The sequence below is a fragment of the Cnephaeus nilssonii genome, assembly GCF_951640355.1.
Source record: "Cnephaeus nilssonii genome assembly, chromosome: 2".
In the NCBI taxonomy this organism is placed as follows: Eukaryota; Metazoa; Chordata; class Mammalia; order Chiroptera; family Vespertilionidae; genus Cnephaeus; species Cnephaeus nilssonii.
Window position 1 is genome coordinate 81,711,437 of NC_137073.1, and position 21,577 is coordinate 81,733,013.

Genomic DNA, 21,577 nt, shown 5'->3' on the forward strand with positions numbered 1-21,577 from the left:
TTCGATTCCCAGTCAGAGCGCACATGCCAGGGTTGTAGGTTTGACCCCAGTAGGGGGCATGCTGGAGGAAGCCGATTGATGTTAGGCTCTCACATCGATTGTTTCTCTCTCCCTCTCCCTGCCTCTCTCTTTAAAAAACAATCAATAAACTATTCTCTTTTAAAAAAAACTGACAATTTCTTATATGACCATTTAAGTGCTATATCTTATACTAATCATGCTCCTACCTCACAACTTTTTATTCTGTGTGGATTAAGTGGTCTTTCTTCATTATCAGTGTCTACTTCTGCCAGTCGCAGCATGTTATATATTGTATCCCCTGTAATCTATTAAATAAAAACAAAAATTTAATTGCAAATTATTACATTCATTCTTTGAAATAAGGGAACACTTTTGAAAATAAATTTTAAATAATTAAAAGGGAATTTCATATTATTATATAAGAGTACATGCATTAAATAATGCAAACAAAGCAACTTCATCTTAAGAGGAAAAAGCATAGATGAAGGAAACCCCTCAATAAAATTTTTGTGAAATTTCCAATATATAATTTTATTAAAAACTAAAATATGATGCCAAATAACTGAATGACAACTTTTCATTCAAACATCAGAAACAAATGTAGACTTTATAATAGGGTAGAACAAGCAAATAACAATGTGGTAATTGCTTTGCAGTTATTATCTCATTTAATCCTCACAAATATCCTAAAAGTAGCTACTAATATTATCTTCCTTCTCCAGATAAGAAAACCGAAGTTCAAAGAAGTTATAGAGCCCACGGTGATGGCCTTTCAGAATTCTAACCATTGTTAGTTATATTATGTGTAGATTATATAACATCAACTGTAAACAATGGTGCAGAATGGCAACCTAAATCTCATCTTATTAAACACTTTTTATTTTTTTAAATAGTAGAAATAAAATCTATGAACATCAGCAACCTGTGTCAGAGTGGCTCAACTGTGCCAACGTATACTTCTTAACCCACGTTAAGTATTAAGCAACAATATTGTATTGCATGTTTTTAACGGGACTCCTTTCATTCAACATTTATCATGTTTTAAAATAATACCAATTTTATATTTGTGCTAAGTTTGTTTTTTCCCTTTCATCCTCCCAACATCCAGTTTTGCCTAGGATATGGAGAAACCATTCTTACCAAACCAGTAGAGGGAGCTGATACACTAGTGATGTCTATCATGCCTAAGACAAAACATATAGGAATGTAGTATTTATGAGAAGGGAGAAGAGTAAGAAAAGAAAACCTTCAGAAACCTTTTTAAGGGAAACTGTTAAAAATTCTATGGAAATGACATTCCCTGATATGATGCTGATTGTGTGCAGGATTAAATAGTTATTACTGAAAGTAGTATTTCAGGTAAACACTTTTAATGTTTATATAACTTCCACTTTAAACTTATGGGAATTCATCATTAACAAAATAAACATTAAACTGCTAGTAAGTTTTATTTCCTAGGTATCTTTCAAAAAACATAAAAAATGGTATCAGCTGAATGGCATAGTAGCTAATACGGTTAGTATGATTTTAGAAAAAGAAAGTTTAAAGTCACAACCAATGTCTTATTTGAAACACACACAAAACTTCATAGTTCATTATAACAGGAATATAGTCCATCATTTTTGAAAATAAATAAATATCCCAGGGAATAATTTATGAAGGCAGCTCATAGATAAGTTGATCATATGTATCACAGAAGCCTAATATAATGGACACAAACCTTTCCAAAGATGGTGTGCTTATTGTTAAGTTCATCTGCTCGACCCAGTGTAAAAAAAAACTGGCTGCCATTATCATGAGGACCAGCATTTGCCATGGCAACCAGTCCTCGCCGATTAAAACGCAACCGTGAGTGGAATTCATCCTGAAGCATAAAAAGAAAAGATTTAGTGAATGACCTCAGTGATAAGGCCCTTCATATTCAGCTAACCAACAAAGTTCCATAAAGCTTCTAATAAAAAATGCTGAAGTTGTATTTAACTGTTTTTCAAGTATAATCATATCCAATATTTACTATTCCTTCAATGCTATTAAACTTGACTTCAGTAGCCTGTATCTTCTGAATATAATCAGCTACAAATTTAGCCTATTTCGTGGAAATCTGCCTGCCTACCTACACAGAGAAAGGGTACTTGAAGAGGAATGGATTTCTAAGAGTCATTCCCCTATTTTCCCATCCTTCAAAGTCATCTAAGCTTTTAGAACCTTCTATTTTTTTTTCACAAGAAAATTACCTTTGAATTACTGCAGAGTCTTCAACTATTGACCCCCTTCCACAACCCATTCTAAGCCAGGAAACAATTGCTTTCTCCTTGTTTTTTAATTCAAGAAATCTACTATGATTATGTTATGTGCTTTACTGTGTTTTTTAGAGTCCTAAATTGAATTTTTAAAAGGGCAGTAGCAAGCCTTTTTAAGGTGGTTTCCTTGCCATGGTCAGGCTACATAACATAAACATTAGTCTCTTAGTTAATAGAATTTCTGTCCAGGCCCCATTCTAGACTCATTTATAATATAGTTGTTATATAATCAATACTTTTCAGAAAGGAGGTTATTTTCCCTTAACGAATAATTTTCAAGAGATTTAAACTCAAAGGATCATAACTCTACATACTGTATTAAAAATGACGTAATTGAAAAACTTACCAAGATAACTCATTAACTGAACATGATTAGCAAAAAATCTCAATTTATAAATAAACTGTCAAAAAGAGCTATTCTGTTTCACAAGATAATAAAGAAATGATTCTTACTAGGTCGAGGCTGTTAAACTGTAAGATATCTCAATTTGGTAAAATATAAATATGTGAGAAACTTTTATAACCATCCCACATTTTCTAAAAATATCATCATCTGGAAATTAAAGCAAACAAAAATAGTTCAAGTATTTTTTGCAAGAATCACACAGTGACCCAGTTAAATATTAAAGGAAACTCCAGGTACTCTATCCCATTTGTATAAAGACAAAGTCTTCAAAAACACCCATATTTTAAGAGCTGTTAAAGTTTACTCATTCAAAGAACATGATATTGGTACTATCAGATTAACAAATAACTTAACTTTCAGCTTTTACCTGAACCCATGTTATTCTTAAGAATAACATCAACTCTTTTTTCTTTTTAGATCTATGTTGGTAATTAACAAACGACTGACCTATTCTTTATTAATACTCACTCCTTTTGCTAACAATTTTATGTTTCTTCTTTCTTCTTTTCCACTGAGTTCCTGTTATGGCATGTGTTTTGTGCTACAGAGTTCTATCTATTGTATAAAATTTAGAATTACATCTGTTATGGACTGAATTGTGCTCCCCCAAATTCCTGTTTTGAATCTCTAACCCCAATGTGACTATATCTGACATAGGGCCTGTGAAGAAGATCCTAAGGGTTAAAGGAGGTCATAAGAATGAAGCCCAAATCCAGTAGGGCTGGTGCCCTTATAAGAAGAGGAGAGACACCAGAGCTAGCGTGCGCACGTTCTCTCTCTCTCTCTCTCTCTCTCTCTCTCTCTCTCTCTCTCTCTCTCCAGGGAGAGAACCTTCACCAGGAACCCACATCGTGATCTTGGACTTCCTAGCTTCAAGAATTGTAGAAAATAAATTGCTGTTGTTTAAGACATCCAGTCAATGGTACTTTGTTATAGAGGTCCAAGCAGATTGATACAAAGTTCATATAGTATTAAATAAAATGTTTCAAAATGGAATAGCATATGCAATGTTCTAAAAATGTTTTACATTTACAGAGTTGCAGAATCAAATATAGGCAAATATCAGGAAATATGTTATATCAGGTTTTTCTATTTTTCACTCACCGTTATCTCCACCTGAATTCAATCTAGCATAAAAGTTTGTGATAAGACAACTTAGAAAGAATTCTTGATAGGGTAAGTGCTGTTATTATACCTGTGTAATTATAATTATGTGATAGACACCTGATTTTGTGCACTAATGTGAAATACATTCTCTTCTTGTGGGGCATAATTCTTTTCAATTAAGAAATCCAAGCTGATTTGCAAATAAGTAGTAATAATAAATTAGGTCTCACCTTGAATGGGGCTCCATAGATAGACTCTCCACCAGTTCCTGTGCCAGTAGGATCTCCCCCTTGGACTATAAAACCAGGTACAACTCTATGAAAAATGGTCTTGTCATAATATGCTGAAAGAAAGAAAAAATAATTTATCAAAGTCTAAAACCAAGCGTACCTGGTATCTGTAGTTACCAGAATTACTACAACTAGAGTCATAAGGTTCCCCCTCCCCTGAATGTTAAGTAGGTTCCTAAACCAAAACCTTTTCTTCCCTACTTATTATAAAACTAGAGGCCCGGTGCACAAAATTCATGCATGGGGAGGTGGGGTGGGGGGGAGTTCCCTCAGCCCAGCCTGCACCCTCTCCAATCGGGGACCCCTTGGGGGATGTCCGACTGCCGGGGTTTAGGTCACAACTGGGACCGCTGGCTCCTAATTGCTCACCTGCCTGTCTGCCTGATTGCCCCTAACCACTCTGTCTGCCTGCCTGATTGGCCCTAACCCCTCTGCCTGCCTGACTGATGGCCCCTAACCTCTCTGCCTGCCTGCCTGCCTGATCACACCTAACTGCCCCCAACTGCCCCCTCCTGCAGGCTTGATCGACCCTAACTGCCCTCCCCTGCCGGCCTGATTGCCCCTAACCCTGTGCTAGCCTGATCTCACTCCCAACTGCCCTCTCCTGCAGGCCTGATCACCCCTAGCTGCCTCTACCTCGGCCCCCACCACCATGGCTTTGTCCAGAAGGAAGTCAGACGTCCGGAAGATGGTCGGTCAACCAGGTCTAATTAGCATATTACCCTTATAGTAGTATAGATTATATAGGATAGGATTGCTTAAATGGGGGTGGGGAGCCTTTTTCAGCAGGAGGAGATGCTCTTGGCAGACAAAAATATGTAATCCCTATATCTGGACTGATAGCCAGGCATATGCACTATACTGCCAAACCGGTCATTAAAAAATTGAACCGCTTTCTTACACCTTACACCAAACAGCGTTGCCCTTAAAACCCCTCCTCAGCCCCCACCTTAGGTTCTGCCTTCGCAGTTCACCCAGATTAGGTTCTGATTGGTCGGTTTCTATGCCAGTCAGTGTCAAAAGCTCCTAGGCAGCCATTGGCTCCTCGCAGTTCACCCAGATTTGGTTCTGATTGGTCAGTTTCTATGCCAGTCAGCATCTCTGGGCCTCTCCCCGGGCCTGATCTGCAGCCATCGTGCCCACCTCGACCACCCGGCTGCCGGCCGCCAGCCTTGCTGTGATAGGAGCCTGTGGGCCACGGGGGAGGGACCAAGAGGTGCTCCATGCAGTTCCTGGTGACCAGTCGTATGCCTGGTTGTTTAGGTCGTGACGGCCCCTGGCCTTTTATAATGTATATACTTCTCAAAACAGCACAATTTCCACAGAAACCATGGTGGTGGTGGTTTTTTAAAAATTATTTTAAGAATTCTCTCAAACTCTGGATTACAGTTTTCAAAATAAAAATTTGAGAGTTTTGGTATAGATCCATGGTTCTCAGCTGGGGGAGGGTGTGCTAAGAAAAAAAGCCCCACACAATTTTGTTCCCTAGGGGATATTTGTCAATATCTAGAAGTATATGATTGTCACATGTGGGAGATGCTACTGGCATTTAGTGGGTAGAGGCCAGGAATACTCATAAACATCCTATAAAACACAGGACGTCACCAAATAATTACTGGCCCAAAATGTCAACAGTGCTGAGATTCAGAAATCGTAGTGGAGATCAATGCCTTCTTTCTTACTCTCCCCCTAGAAAATTAATTTACACAAACAATATACAAACCCAAAATATATCAAAAGTACTCACTGATTATAGGTCTACTATCAATGCACCACCCCCACCCCCAGAGAAGTTTTCAATAATCAACACAATATATAACTGAGTCCAATTAAATTCTCAATAAGCTTGCTAAATGATTGAAAGAAATTATTAATATATAACTAGTATATGTATATATATTATTTGGAAGCCATCAACATACAAGATGATCATATATGATCTCCTAAAAGTTACTATCTGGAACCTAGGATCATTTTGGAGACTTACTTCACAGAGGAGAAAGAATATGGCAGAATCATGACAGCTAAATGAGGTAAAGCATAAGCAAAGAATCTGGTGGGGGTGGAAAGGAAAGAATTAGGGCTTGACTGAATCATAGAATTTATATTAGTAAGTAGCAACAAGGGCCAATATGCATAAGAAAAAATTCTCAACATCTTTAGTCATTAGTCAATGCATAGCAAAACTACAGAGAAATACTACTTTATACCCACTAGAATGGCTATCAATAAAAAAAAAAAAAAGGGAAAACAAGTGTTAATGAGGAGATAGAGAAACTGGAACCCTCTTACATTGCTAGTTGGGTTGTAAAATGGTATAGTTACTATGGAAGAATGGAACTGACATAATTACACAGATTTAATTACTGATATATGTAATAGGTACTTTGTGATACTTTATGGGTTAAAACATGACTATGGTCTATCATAATTCATAAAGTACTATGATATAGGGGCTGGCTTGCTGACTTACATTTATAAGTTACCAATGGATATAAAATCCGTATTTCAAAAAATGTATTCTGTAATCTAACTACTTTATCCAGTACATAGGATGGATTTGAAGAAGTTGAAAGAAAGACCACTAACTTTTTTCAATCCCTTCTCCCAGTGAAGAGCTGTTGGGCTATATTCACAAGAGCTCCCCAGTAGAGACAAGTTCTCCCTAGTAATAAATAGAAACTGTAAAAACCAAGAGGGGTAAAAGTATCTCTCCTGTATCCCTAAGTAACCATTTACTTGGACGAACACTGTATGCAGAAGTCAGGAATTCCTGAGTTTTGCTTCCAATTCAGGTATACAACATAATGATTGGAAACTTATTCAACATTGTGAAATGATCCTTAATGACAATGTCTAGTTAACATCTGTCACATAGTTACATTTTTTTTTCTTGTGATGAGAATTTTTAAGATCTATTCTTTAGCAACTTCCAAAAATTCAATATCGTATTATCTATAGTCACCATGCTGTACATGTAATGTTCTCATTATAAAACTAAAAACATAGATGAACTCACATAGTTGCTCTAAACATTAAATAAGGTAATATAGAGGCAACCTATAAGCTTTCAAGTTCAACACAAATATGATGTCAAACTTTAATACTTTTACAAAAATATTCTACAAATTCCTTTTCAAATCTGAATATAAAACAAACCCCAGTCTATATCAGAAAATGAAAATAATCCCTCAGGGCAGAGGAAGGGAGGGGAGTAAGAGAAAGAGGGAGAGAAAAAAAACTACTGTTGTCCTAAGAGTCAAAACATTCTTGAAATGAACAGACCCAAGAATTCTCTGGGAAGCAGATTGTTAAGACTCAGAGAGATTTATTAGATGTAAGGGAAGGGGGACATGAAAGAGGTCTTTGTTAATTATGCTTTCAAATTTTAAAATTACCTATCCTTTTCTTTTCTATTTCTTACGAAGCCTTTCAGAGATGTTGCTTTTTACTTTATGCTTTTCTTTTTTACTTTCCCTAATTATATTATTGTTGAATGACTAAAACTACACACACATTGAGTAGGAATTTTCCAGTTTCTCTACACCATAATCTTGTATTCATGGCTAGAATTTCAAATTTCCACAAAATTTTCATGTCCACCATTTTTATTTCCTTGCAATTTATTAATGACTAGCGGTCCGGTGCATGAATTCGTGCACCAATGGGGTCCCTTGGCCTGGCCTGTGGGATTGGGCCAAAACTGGCTCTCCGACATCCCCTGAGGGGTCCCGGATTGCAAGAGGGCACAGGCCAGGCCAAGGGACCACACTGGTGCACGATCGGGGCATGATCAGGGCCGGGGAGGGACGCAGGAGGTTGGCCAGCTGCGGAGGGACTGCAGGAGGGCTCTAGGGCATGTCTGGCCCATCTTGCTCAGTCCCAAGGCAAGGCCGGACCCCAGCAGCAAGCTAACCTACCAGAGCATTGGCCCCCAGGTTGTCAGTACATGTCATAGCAAGTGGTGGAGTGACCTTAGCATATCATTAGCATACTAGAAGCCCGATGCATGAAAATTCATGCACTGGAGGGGGGTCCCTCAGCCCGTCCTGCCCCCTCTCACAGTCCAGGAGCCCTCAGGGGCGGGAGGCGACCCGGCGATCAGGGGAAGGCAACACTCCATCACACCTCTGCTGCTGCCACTGCCAGCAGTGCAATTCTCGGCCAGCCCTGGTTACCTGAGCCTCGCGCCGGCCCTGGGTAGCTGGGTAGCCACCATCCGAGGCTTGCATGCACCTCGGGCCGGTCCTGGGCGGCTGGGCAGCCGACATCCGAGGCTTGCCTGCGCTTTGGGCCGGCCCTGGGCGGCTGGGGGGCTGAGGGAACTGGGATACTCTGAAGGCAGGCACGCGTAGCGGCCGGGCTCACCTCGGGGATGAGCCCAGCTTTACCACGCACCTGCTGCCCTGGCGGGGCTGAGGGGACTTGGAACCGCCATCTTTAAGGGTGTGGCAGTCAATTAGCATATTCCCTCCTTATTGGCTGTGGGCGTTGCCATATTTGAGGTTGGGGCAGTCAATTAGCATATTCCCTCCTTATTGGCTGTGGGTGTCACCATCTTTGCGACAGTGTGAGGGTCAATTAGCATATTCCCTCTTTATTAGATAGGATTACGCTTTGGTTGAACGGCTAACCAGACAACCGGACACTTAGCATATTAGGCTTTTATTATATAGAATCACTGTTGAACTATGCATTTCTAGCTGAGGCTGTGCTTCCCCTTCCTCGTTTTCATTCATTTACTTCTAATTATGGAAACCATGTTTAAAATATATATATAAGAACATTACAAGGTCTAGAAATATGATGACTTGTTAATAAATCATAAATAAATAAATCACGGAAAGAGAATTAAAATGGGGTTCTCGCCCAGCTGGCGTGGCTCAGTGGTTGACTGTCCACCTAAGAACCAGGAGGTCAGGGTTTGATTCCCGGTCAGGGCACATGCCTGGGTTGCGGGCTTGTTCCCCGGTAGGCGGTGTGCAGGAGGCAGCCAATCGATGATTCTCTCATTGATGTTTCTCTCGCTCTCTCTTCTTCTCCCTTCCTCTCTGAAATCAATAAAAATATATTTAAAAAAAAATTTTTAAATGGTGTTCTCTGAATCATATTTTTAAAACCCTGACTTTATTCATTTATGAGTATCTTCATTTAAATTAGTCTGCTCGGGTTTCTTGTTATCCTTTGCAATGATAATTCTATCTCTCATCTGTTCAATTAAGATAACTGCTCTAGTTATTTTTTCTATTCTTTCTTTCTTCTTATACTCTTAGAAATAGAGGAATGAGTTCTTATTGTTGCAATTAAGTTTCATCATTACCTAACTTAAGTAACTTCTTTCTTCTTCATTGTCATATTATATCCAGATGTTCCCTGCTTCTTTCATTTGCCTGATCATAGACTGTAATCTACTATTCATTCTTTCTAATGTTTTTCTACTGTAAAATTTGAGCTTTCAATTCTTCAAAACTTCTTTCCAGAAACAAGTCTGACTCTTCTACTGTGTTGACTATGTTGACAGTTATTTGATGCTTCTCTAACTGAACTACCTGTCTGACTCAATTTCCTTCCTGCCTGCCATAGCAATTATTAATAATGGCCTTTGCAGGCGTCTTTTTTTCTATCTTTCTTTCTTTCTTTTTTTGGTCTGAGTATGTTTATTCCTTAGATCTTCCCTGGTATTATCTATTGTTCTAATTATCTATTGAAAGAGCTCTGTCTGTGCCCTCCTATTGGATATTTTGGATTCTCTTTCACACCTTGCTCTGGACTCAAAATGCTGTTTTCTGAACCTTGATTAACCTTGTCTGTCTCTAAAAATCCGATATAACTTAGGACAATGATTTATAATAACTGGAGATATTCAAATCCATATGCAATGTATTCTAAATGCCAAGAAGTTACCAAAATGTATGAAATATTTTAGTTCTGTAAGGAAATATTCTGAAGGGGTAAACACTCAAGTGAATGTATAATTCTGTAAAGTTTGTTAAAAAGAAAAATATTGCCTGGCTCTCGGGTGGTTGGAGTTTCATCCCATGCACCAAAATGGTTGCAAGTTTGATCACTGGTTGGGGCGAGTATGGGAGGCAACTGATTGATGTTTTTCTCTCATACCAATGTTTCTCTCTCTCTCTCTCTCTCTCTCTCTCTCTCTCTCTCTCAAATCAATAAACATATCCTTGGGTGAGGATTAAACAGAAAAAGAAAAATAGTCACTTTATGACTCAAATCTAAAAAAATACTACAGGCATTGAATGCTAAATGGAAAGCTTCATAGAGAAAGTGGAATTTTGAACAGACATTAAAAAGTAGGTTGACTTAAGCAGAAAAAAAGGAAGAGAAAGTATTCCAAAAAGGAAACTGAAGATATGAAGAAACTGAGGATTTGAAGCAGGTATGCATCTATGGTCATACCACCCTGAATGTGCCCGATCTCATCTTGTCTGAATGAGGTCTGAGGATATGTGTGAAAGTGGGAATGAGAATAAACTGCTTCAGGAGGTAAAGATGATCAACTAACACCATGGGGTTATTGAGTGCAATAAAAATAAAGTTGAAAAGCTAGGAAGCCATGCTGCCTGAAGATTCAACTACCAGACGAATAAAGAAGAGGGTAAAGATACTAAAGGTGAGTTGGAGGAAGACCAGGTAAAAGGCAATTACAATCATATAGGTGAAAGTCAAGGCAGACTGGGGAAGAACCTGGTAAATTTGGTTTTACACTGGTTTTAGTTATAATTGACACTGGAAGATTTGAAGACAAAAGTCCACTCGGCAATTTGATACGTAAATTAGCACTAAGACGAGAAGAAATGGCTGGAATTCTAAATTTAATAGTCATTTGGATGAAGTAGCAACTCAAGAGTAAAGGCAATAGAGAACTAGAGGCAATCTTAGGGAATGCCCATATTTAGAGGATGAAAGAAAGAAATGGAAAATAGCCACGGACACCAAAAAGTATCAAAGTATCGTATGGTGAGTAAATTTCTCTGTTAAAGATGCAGAGATTTATTTATTAATTTTTATCTCCTCTATTTCCTGAAACATAGCTCAACACCTTATCACTTCTTTTAACTCCTATCATTCATTACTATTTAACACCAGTCTTCAATGTTGTAGAAAAACACACTGCAGTTTATTTGTGTATTTTTACAAAATTTATCCTACAGAATAAAGCTCAAGAATTATGATTACCTTCCAAACAAAGCTGAATGAAATTTCTGCAAGCTTTAGGTGCTTCTTTTGACCACAACTCTATATCAATATCTCCAGCTGTAGTTTTCAATAAAACCTGTAGAAAGAATAGAACCTCATTATATCAAATTATCATTTTGCTTGATAACCAGTTGAATGACCTATCAACTTTGAAGCATTCTCTAATGAGTTTTCAGTTTTAAAATAAAAATTAGAAACTTTGCTTGGCTTGTGTTGTTATACTCATAAAAATTTCAACTATTCATACAAGTCACTGTACATTTGTAGCTTTCAAATATCATTTCCAGAACTAGTTTAGGATTTAAGAAAAATAGCATACACCTTGTTCAATCAAAGAAAAAAGCTCATTCACTTAAAAATCAATAATTTAAACTTATTTTAATCAGGACAGTTTCCCACAGCATTTCTTCTAATAAAATTGGTGTAGCAAATTAAGAAATTAAAGAACTATAAACACATGAAATTGTGAAACTATAAGACAATTTTACAATTACCCTTTTACATATAAACACTCTACTTTCTCATTCAAACTCATGAATGAGAAAGTTTATAAAGGAATAGTCTTAATCTTATTCTGGGTTGTATATTATTAAAATGCTATGCCTAAAAATCACCATCTACAGTAAATGGAATCTTTTGATAACCTCCTTTCTAACAACTCATAAAGGCAGTTATTCCTTGGTGCAACCAGCCATCTTTTAACAATCAGAACCCCTACTGACCCCAGAGGAAGAAACAGCTGTTAACCATTTTATTAATAAACTAGAGGCCCGGTGCACAAAATTCATGCATGGGGAGGGGGGGTCCCTCAGCACGGCCTGCCCCCTCTCACAGTCCAGGAGCCCTCAGGGGATGTCCTACTGATGGCTTAGGCCCGCTCCCCGGCAGTCTGGCCTCCCTCTGCAGGAGACGACTGAACAATCAGGGGAAGGCACTGGCCCCATCACCCCGCCACTGCTGCCGCTTTCAGCTGCCGTGGTTGCCTGCCCACGGCCCTCACAGCCGGCGCAGCTTTGTCCAGAAGGACATCTGGAAGGACGTTTGGCTGTCTGGTCTAATTAGCATATTATGTTTTTATTATTATAGAGGATAACCAAAAAGAAGGTCAGACTCTAAATTTGACTATTGTGGCACATTGGGAATCCAACTTCTCTAGGATCACTTTTTCTCCCCCAATGTACCAATATAGATCAGTATCAATCAATGACCAATGGTCAATGATTTGTGACCAGCACCAACATTTAGAATGTTTTTACAAATAAAGCGCATGCAGTGTGATTATGTATTTAAAAACATGAAACTGATTTCTCACGGGATGTCAGTATCAATGAGATCAGTCATACTTTTTATTTTCTAAAACTCCTTTACTAATTTCCACAAATTTTTTTAAACTGGAAAGAATTTAGAAGTCATTCAGCTAAGCCCCACCACCCAATCCATTATACAGATGCCTCAAAGAAACTGTAAATTGCCCAGAATCTGAGAGCTTGTTAATAGCAAAGCAGGAATAGCATTTCTCTCACTCCTTCCTCATCCAGTGTATTTTCGCTCAGTTGTCTTTCAATTTGTTTCAGAAGTCCAGATATTACCATAATTTATATGACATTAATGATTTTATTATATGCTTTTGGGCCTTTACTAGCTTCATAGTTCTTTTATACATATTCTTTAATGACCATGGGGGTGGAGAGGTGGAAATATCTATATTACTAGAAGCCCGGTGCACGAAATTCGTGCACGGCGGGGGGTTGTCCCTCAGCCCAGCCTGTACCCTCTCCAATCTGGGACTCCTGGAGGGATGTCCGACTGCCCGTTTAGGCCCGATCCTGGGATCGGGCCTAAACGGGCAGTCGGACATACCTCTCACAATCCAGGACTGCTGGCTCCCAACTGCTTGCCTGCCTGCCTTGCTGATTGCCCCTAACCGCTTCTGCCTGCCAGCCTGATCACCCCCTAACCACTCCGCTGCCAGCCTGTTTGCCCCCAACTTCCCTCTTCTGCCGGGCTGGTCACCCCTAACTGCCCTCTCCTGCAGGGTTGATCACCTCCAACTGCCCTCCCTTGCAAGCCTGGTCCCTCTCAACTGCCCTCCCTTGCAGGCCTGGTCCCTCACAACTTCCCTCCCTTGCAGGCCGGGTGCCTCCCAACTGCTCTCTCCTGCTGGCCATCTTGTAGTGGCCATCTTGTGTCCACATGGGGGCAGGATCTTTGATCACATGGGGGCAGCTATATTGTGTGTTGCAGTGATGATCAATCTGTATATTACTCTTTTATTAGATAGGATAGAGGCCTGGTGCACAGGTGTGGGCCAGCTGGTTTGCCCTGAAGGGTGTCACAGATAAGGGTCGGGGTTCCCTTGGGGTGTGGGGCGGCCAGAGCGAGGGGCCTGTGGTGGTTTGCAGGCCAGCCACGCCCCCTGGCAACCCAAGGGGAGGCCCTGGTATCTGGAATTTATTTTCCTTCTACAATTAAAACTTTGTAGCCTGGGGTGGCAGCCATTTCTGGGGCAGTTAATTCACCTTCTACAATTGAAACTTTGTAGCCTTAAGCGGGTGAGCCGGGCCAGGGTGTACGGAAACCTTTGCTTCCCCTGTTGCCGCCGGCAACCCTGGCCTGCTCTCTCAAGCTCCATTCTGCCGCCATTTGTTTGAATTTGTTTACCTTCTATAATTGAAACTTTGTAGCTTGAGTGGAGGCTTAGGCCTGCAACAGCTATGGAAAGCTTGGCTTTCTCTGTTGCCTGGGAAACCTTGCTCTCTGTGGCTGTAGCCATCTTGGATTGGGGTTAATTTGCATACTTGCCCTGATTGGCTGGTGGGCGTGGCTTGACTGGTGGGTGTGGCTTATGTAGCGGAGTGATGGTTAATTTGCATATTACCATTTTATTAGAGAGGATGGTAGTTTTTATTTTAAAAATATATTATTATATTATTATATTATTGATTTCAGAGAAGAAAGGAGAGGGAGAGAGATAGAAACATCAATGATGAGAGAGAATCATCGATCAGATGCCTCCTTACACACCCCAACTGGGGAGAGAACCCACAACCTTTTGGTGCACAGGACAATGCTCAAAAACTGACCCACACTGGCCAGGGTGAGTAAGTGACCTTATATGTTCCTTTTATATATTAAATACTGCATTTAAACAAGTAAAGGACAAAATAAATATGAAGAGAAGTATGTCGATTTTCTCCCTGTATCTCATGGATGATTTTCCACACCCCTGGAGTGTGTACTCACTGGTTTAGAACCCACTGCTCTAAAAAACAATCTAATGCACATCACCCCCATCCCTTTACAGGCTCGAGTCAGGCTGCCCAAATTCAAATACTGACCCATGCACTGATAAAGGGTAAGGTAGCTTCCTTACCTTGGGCATGATGTCTAACATTCCTGTGACTCAATTTCCTAATCTAAAACTAAGAATAAGAATAATCTCGTAGCTTTGTTGTGATGACGAAATGAGTTATTATACATAGACTGCTTAGAACAGCACCTGACAAAATAGTAAATGCTCAAAAAATGGTAGCTATTATTGTTGTCATTATTTTCATACAATTTTTTTTGACACATACCACTTACATCTTGTAAAAAGAATGCATAAAAGTAAGGTTGGGTCACCTTGCTTACCAGGGTTTCTTAATCTTCACTGATAAGCTACTGAATTAAAAAAGAAGACACCTGGCTCCCTCCTCCTTTGGCCATACATACATTCCTATTGGCCATTACATTTTGTCAGGCATCAGTAGCTTCCTTTCTTTTTTGTTAATATTCACATGAGAATACTTTTTCCATTGCTTTTTTTAGAGAGAATGAAAGGGAAGGGGAAGGAGAGAAACATCAATGTGAGAGGGACACCTGCAAGGTTTCCTCTCTCATGTGTCCCAATCAGGGTGGGGAACAAACCTGAAACCCAGGTTTGGATCGGGCCAAAACCAGCTCTTCGACATCTCCCGAGGGGTCCCGGATTGTGAGAGGGTGCAGGCCAGGCCGAGGGACCCCACTGATGCACGAATCAGTGCACCGGGCCTCTAGTAAACAATAGAAAAAACCACAAAGGTTAAGGGGACCAGGGAATGCTGGGATGCAGAACATAAATGAGGTTTGCTATTTTATAAAAGAGTAGATAGGAAAGGCCTCTGTTAAAGTGACATTTGCCCAGGCTAAAGAGTATACTACTATTAGAGAAAGGAACCACAAGTGTAAAGACCCTGCCTAGCAGTATAGGCAATGTATTCAATCCCTACCAGTATTTATCAACTGGGGAGGATTATCACCCTAAAAAAAGAAAAACATTTGGAAATAAAAAGAGGTAGCTATTCTGGGTTTTCACAGTGATATGGGGGAGGGGTGAAGAGTAAAGAAAAGTTCAAACACCCAAGAATTAAAATAATTGCTTTGCCCAAAATACCTACTAAAATTTTTGCTGGGGCTATCAGTTACAAAACTTCCATTTTCAAATTGCCCTCATTATATTACCAAATGTCAATCAACAAAAGATTGCATAAGTAACATGATATAGACATGCAACAGAATTATATCTGATATAAATTTAGTTCACCCTAATTCAGTCCCATTGTTTTCTACATTTTGCCGTTTCATATGTGATGATAAAGACTAGGTCTTAGATCAGGTGATATTTATTACTTTACTGACTCCTCTACTTCATACTGCATATGAACACCTTGGAAGAGAACTGAGACCCCTTGACTCGCAAATCAATCAGAAAATTATTCCCCCATTCCAATGTGGGAACATTTCCCATGCCCCCCTTTCTATGACTGACAATGATCTCATGTTTTAAGACCAGCAATACCTCATCCATGAAGCTTTCCCCTACTTTCCCAGTTGCTCACTTCTCAGTACTACCATAAGCAACATGCTTCTCTCTCATAAGCATGCCTACTAGACATGTCCTAAGATTTTTCTTTACCTGTCTGCCTCCAAACTAAACCATAAGCTCGTCCAGGGCAACAACTAGACCTTATCCATCCGTCTTTGTATCCCCAGCACCTAGTTCAGTATCAGGTGCCTAGTTCAATGGTTGTAGAATGAATGGAGAAAGAGCAAGTGAGTAAGAAAAAAACAAAAAACAGTAAGTCAAATGTGTTAATGTATTTAGGTTTTTACCCAAGACCCTCGCCTGCATGAGTTAGGCTGAAGCAAGAAACAGGACCACAGGCTGGTAGATGGAGAAATCTCCACCTGGGGACTTTTTCGAAGTGTGCCTATGCTGGGAGGTGCCAATAGGTGGTTTTCGATGCCATCCTGATCAGAGGCCGGAGGAAGGACAAGCCTCCTGGTGATCCTTTCCAACCCTAGAACTACCTTAATCGGTGAGGTATCACTTTGGGGGACCCAGGTATCCTAGGTGGGGATCTCACCTTCCCGTTCGTGGGAGGCTCCTGAATGTAGATATTGCTCATGCTGGTCAATGCTCAGGACTCTGCTCCTAATTGAGGAGGAGCGCGGGTGGCCGGTCACTAAAGTTATCCACGTATCACGCTTCCTTTCGTCGTTCGGTCGCGGAAAGCTCCAGTCTGTCAATATCCCGAAAGAAAACGTCAACAAACACTATCTTTGCCCGTAGCTAGCCTCTCACGGACGCCGCCATGTTGCTCCGGGATTCGAGCACCGCTAATCCTGAGAAGGGGGGATTCTAATGTCCTCCAGGGGAAGAGAAAAAGCATTAAGCTCCTATATAGATAACTTTAATTTTTATTACAACTTTTTAAATACCTATTCCTAATTCTTGGTGGAGTTTACTTCTCTACATGTGTAGGCAGGTATCCTTGCTTCCCCGAAACTGGCAGGAATGGTACGGCCCGTGTGCCCTGCAATAGGACTCCCCCGGAAACCGCACCGGCGGCTACTTGGTTCCTCTCTGCTAGAGTCTTAGAGGGCCTCCCCGGACTGTCGCCGAGGCGCCGCGGCGCGGGGGCAAAGAAGCCGCCACCCGTGCAGCGCGTTGTCCTCGCAGCCGGCGGCGGGAAGCGAGCGTGCCCTCCGAAGCCTAGGGCTCCTGCGATCCCTTTCACCCGCGCCATGGCAGTCCCAGGTGAAGAGCGAACAGCAGGCCCCCTGGGTTTGAGGGTGGGGGGAAGGAAGCGGGGAGGGTAGGTTGGGGTGCGCAGGGTGGGGAGTAGCGCCCATGGGGCTTTAGGCGGAGGCTTTCAAATGAGCAGGTTCGTTTGGCTTACGTGAAAAAGTTTACCCTCCAAAAATAAACTCAGATGGAAAGTAGGAAAGAAAGAAACTGTCTACCCCGCCCCAGCCAAGCTCCAAGTGCATTGGATGGTCCCAGGGAAAGGCGGGGGCGGGGGGGGGGAGGCAGTCCGTAGGCCTGGCTGGCGGGTGGCCCAGAGGAGCTGACCTTCCTCTGTTGTGGCTTGAAAATAAAACCTATGGGGTGGGGACGCTTGGCGTGCCCCGCTAGCCGGAGGCATTGTCGGTGGTGGAAGTCGCAGGGACAGGGACGGAACGGGCGTCGGGGGTTCTGCTCTTCCTGTTTGTGGTGCGTAGTGGCTCGGTGGCCGCGCACCAGTCGCTTTGCCCTAATGGGCCTCCGTTTCTGCACCTGTAGATCTATGTCTGTGCTTACCAACAGCCCTCAGATTCTGGGTCCAGTGGGTGCCGACCCCAACACAGCGAACGCTGCGAAATAAGTGCTTCAGAGACTTCCCGTCCACAACTACCAACTTACTTGGACGTTCTAGTAGGGGAGGCATCTCCCGAACCCAGCTTTGCCAGGATGTTTTTAGGGAACACTGCTGGCAGGAGATACTGATACTTTGAAAAACGTACTCCCCTTTCTCCCTGCCTCCCCCCCCCTCTAACCACACCCCCCCCACACACACACACACCACACACACACACACACACACACACACGTGCACACACACACACGGGGACCTTGGAGATTGGCAGTGCACTTTAGCATAGAAAAGCCTGGGAAATAATGTGGTTCAAAAGTTACAACTTTGTTTCAACCTACCCTTCCCAGTATTGTGTGACCACGTTTGTTCTGCACCTTATTTTACGGAGAGCTGCTATGGGAGAGTTGTGCTTGTCCACCAACTGTAGTTTGGGGAAGAACGCAGAGGGGACTGTGAGAGAGGAAAAGTACCCTCATTCATACACATAATTTTTTCTTAAGTGCCTACTGCGTGCTAGGCGCTGTCTTTGCCAAGCATTGGGAATACAATGGTGAGCAAGACAGTTATTCTTCTAACTGAACTTACTAAATAGCTGTAAAGAGTGAAAAGGTAGCAGAAACTCAGACCAGTGTATGGCAGGGGATATACAGAACCTCCAGGAGCACATAGTCAGGCCACCTAACAGGAGCCAGGAGGAGCCAGAAGGCCTTTCCAGAGGATGTGGCACCTGGGATGAGACCTGAAGAGGTGCGGGAGCGGGTGGGGTGGTGGGAGGGGCAGTTGCAGTCAGAGGGACTGGGTTAGGGAACACAGAAGAGGAAATGTGTGAGAGGAGGAAATGAAAGATGTTCACTATGGATGGGGCTCAATATAAATGGAAGAGAATTGAGAAATTAACTAGAGAGATAACAGCAGCTAGTGTTTATGACGCTTTTGCTACGCGTCAGACACTGTGTCACACATCGGGTTTTATCTCGTTTTAACATTCACACAGTGAAATAGATATTAGCATTTCCACTTTACATATGAGGACACCGAGGGACAGAGAAATCAAGTAACTTGCCTATTTTGAGTCAGCTAGTGAGTGACAGGTCAGTCTGGCTCCTGAGACCCTGTGTGCTTTATACATTTTGCCATGTTACAGTATAAATTACACGGTAGTTTCCAGCTCTGAAAGGGTCTTGTACGCGTGACAGAGTTTGAATGTTAACCTGAGGAGGATAGGAAGCCTTTTAAAGGTTTAAAACAGATGCACATTTTGGAAAGATCATTCTGACTGCATATTGGATTGGAGGGGAGCCATTTTGAAAGCAAAGTCACCAGTTAGAAGTAATTCTGGTATGTTATGATGATGCCTCAGGTGTGGTCTCAGTAGGAAAGGAGAGAAGCAGATAGATTAGAGATATACTTTTGGTAGTAGAATTACTGGGAATTACCAACGCAGGTGTGTAAGAGAAGAAATGAGGTATACCTGAGTTTCCCTGTTAGGTAATTGGGAGGGCATAGTTACTAAAATAGACAACCCCGGAGAAGGAGCAGGTTTTGGGGTATGATGATGACCAGTTTGGAGCCTTTGCTGAGGTGTCGTCAGCCATAGGAATGGCAATATCTAATAACTGATAAAATTTGTAGCTTAGGAAAGAAGCCAGAGTCAACAATAATGTCATCCACACGTGTAATAACTAAGGCCAAGCAAGTGGATGCCTTTGCTCAGGTGGAGAGTGGAGAGTGCGAAGGGAAGGTCTGTAGCTGAAGCCTGGAGAAGATCAACATGCGAGGGGCCATCAGAGAGAAGCCAGTGTGCATAGTAGATTACCTAAGCATCCTGGCAGGCCAAGTCAGCCCTGGGCATCTTTGCATCACAGAGCTGCATCCAAAGTTGGCCTGCTGTCACTGTCCGTTTCATTACTTAAGCAAATATTTTGAGCACCTACATGGTATAGGCACTCTAAGGGACAGTGTCACAGTCTCTGCCCTCATAAAACTTACCTAGTAATGAAAATATACTGCTTAAGGAAGAGGACAGAAGTGATTTTTTTTTAAGTCCTTATTGAAATTCCCTTTAACCTAGACCACAGGTATAGATATGTTAACTTTCTTTCAATTCAAAATAATAGGTTAAAGTGTAATAATCTTAAATGGTGCCATTAAGCTAGATCAGTGGTCAGCAAACTCATTAGTCAACAGAGCCAAATATCAACAGTACAACGATTGAAATTTCTTTTGAGAACCAAATTTTTTAAACTTAAACTTCTTCTAACACCACTTCTTCAAAATAGACTCGCCCAGGCCGTGGTATTTTGTGGAAGAGCCACACTCAAGGGGCCAAAGAGCCGCATGTGGCTCATGAGCCGCAGTTTGCCGACCACTGAGCTAGATGGTAAGACAGATAAACTGTTTAAACCAAGCAAGTCAAACTCGTGGCCCATAATGAATATTTTTGGGGCCCAGCCAATATAACGGTATGTAAGAAACGTTTTAATAAAAATTTTGTAACTTAATTTTTACAATATCCTGTTATACATAATTATTAATAACGAACTACAATGTTCGCTAATGACTGATTACTATAATCGTGTTGCATTCATTTCCCTTATGCGCCTTATGCACAGGTGCACCATTTCTCTCCACTAATACTAGCAGCGAATATTTTAGCAGCCGATGGCCATGTCATTAGTCTTGGACTGACTTGGTTGGTGTGCGCAACAGGAAATATTTCGCTTTCGGAGAACAAAAAAAATAGGTTTATTTGCATTATGCTTATTAATTTATGCAGTTATTCAGTGTCTGGCAAGTTAATGTTCAAGAAAAAATATTAATTTTTATTTAAATGTTCTATTATTTTATGTTAATGATTACTCATTTATTTCAGTCCTTTGTATTCAGCATGTCTCTATTGAAATAAACCTATGTTTCTATGAAAATTGAAGCTTTTTTTTTTGTGGCCCACATAAACTTAAACCTTGTTTATTTGGCCTGTTTTAGCCTTTTGAGTTTGACATGCTTCGTTTAAACCCAGAAAAAAAAAAAAAGATAATAGGCATGACAGCACTGCAGGAATATAATGCAAGTGCCATTAGAAAATATAGACACAGAAAATGGTAAGATAATTTCTTGATCGATCCAGATAGTGTATTAAAGGAAATAGGGCTCCGTCAGAAACATTTTGAGATAATCATCAAGAAGGACAAGTATTGTTATGCCTTTTATTTGTAGGTGTAATGATCCTATGGATTCAGCATGGCGTGGCCTGGGTGGTTGTACTAGTGATTATTACAAGGCATGACTATAAAGTAATGAGGCTGCTTCCACAATGAAAATCAGCCTCGCCTATTTTATGGTCACCTGCTTCAGCTGTTTTTCCACAGCATTGTGTATAAGCTTACCCCATTATGTAACTAACAATGAAGTATGTACTCTCTTGGTAAGGGAAATCATAGGCTCTTAGTGGTTATTAAAGAAATTACATTTAAACATGGGTTTCAGTGAAGTTTACTTTCTTCTACAAACTGCTTGAATTTAGTTCTGACACTCATTTTAATGAGTCTCCATTCCCCATGAAGAGGTGACCTGGCA

General features: G+C 41.1%; 2 protein-coding genes across 2 annotated transcripts in view; one reads left to right on the forward strand and one right to left on the reverse strand.

Annotated features, from left to right (window-relative positions):
• Positions 1–16,961, reverse strand: part of CWC27 (CWC27 spliceosome associated cyclophilin) — a 167,845-nt gene extending 150,884 nt beyond the window's left edge. Inside the window, exons 1-5 of the mRNA XM_079784692.1 lie at positions 16,730–16,961; positions 11,322–11,418; positions 4,065–4,177; positions 1,742–1,885; positions 228–326 (exon numbers count right to left, since the gene is read on the reverse strand). Coding sequence (XP_079640818.1) covers positions 228–326; positions 1,742–1,885; positions 4,065–4,177; positions 11,322–11,418; positions 16,730–16,771 — 495 coding nt within the window. The 5' untranslated portion in view covers positions 16,772–16,961. The remainder of the gene's footprint in view (positions 1–227; positions 327–1,741; positions 1,886–4,064; positions 4,178–11,321; positions 11,419–16,729) is intronic.
• Positions 16,962–17,236: 275 nt separating this feature from the next.
• Positions 17,237–21,577, forward strand: part of SREK1IP1 (SREK1 interacting protein 1) — a 37,655-nt gene continuing 33,314 nt past the window's right edge. The window contains exon 1 of the mRNA XM_079794014.1: positions 17,237–17,403. Coding sequence (XP_079650140.1) covers positions 17,391–17,403 — 13 coding nt within the window. The 5' untranslated portion in view covers positions 17,237–17,390. The remainder of the gene's footprint in view (positions 17,404–21,577) is intronic.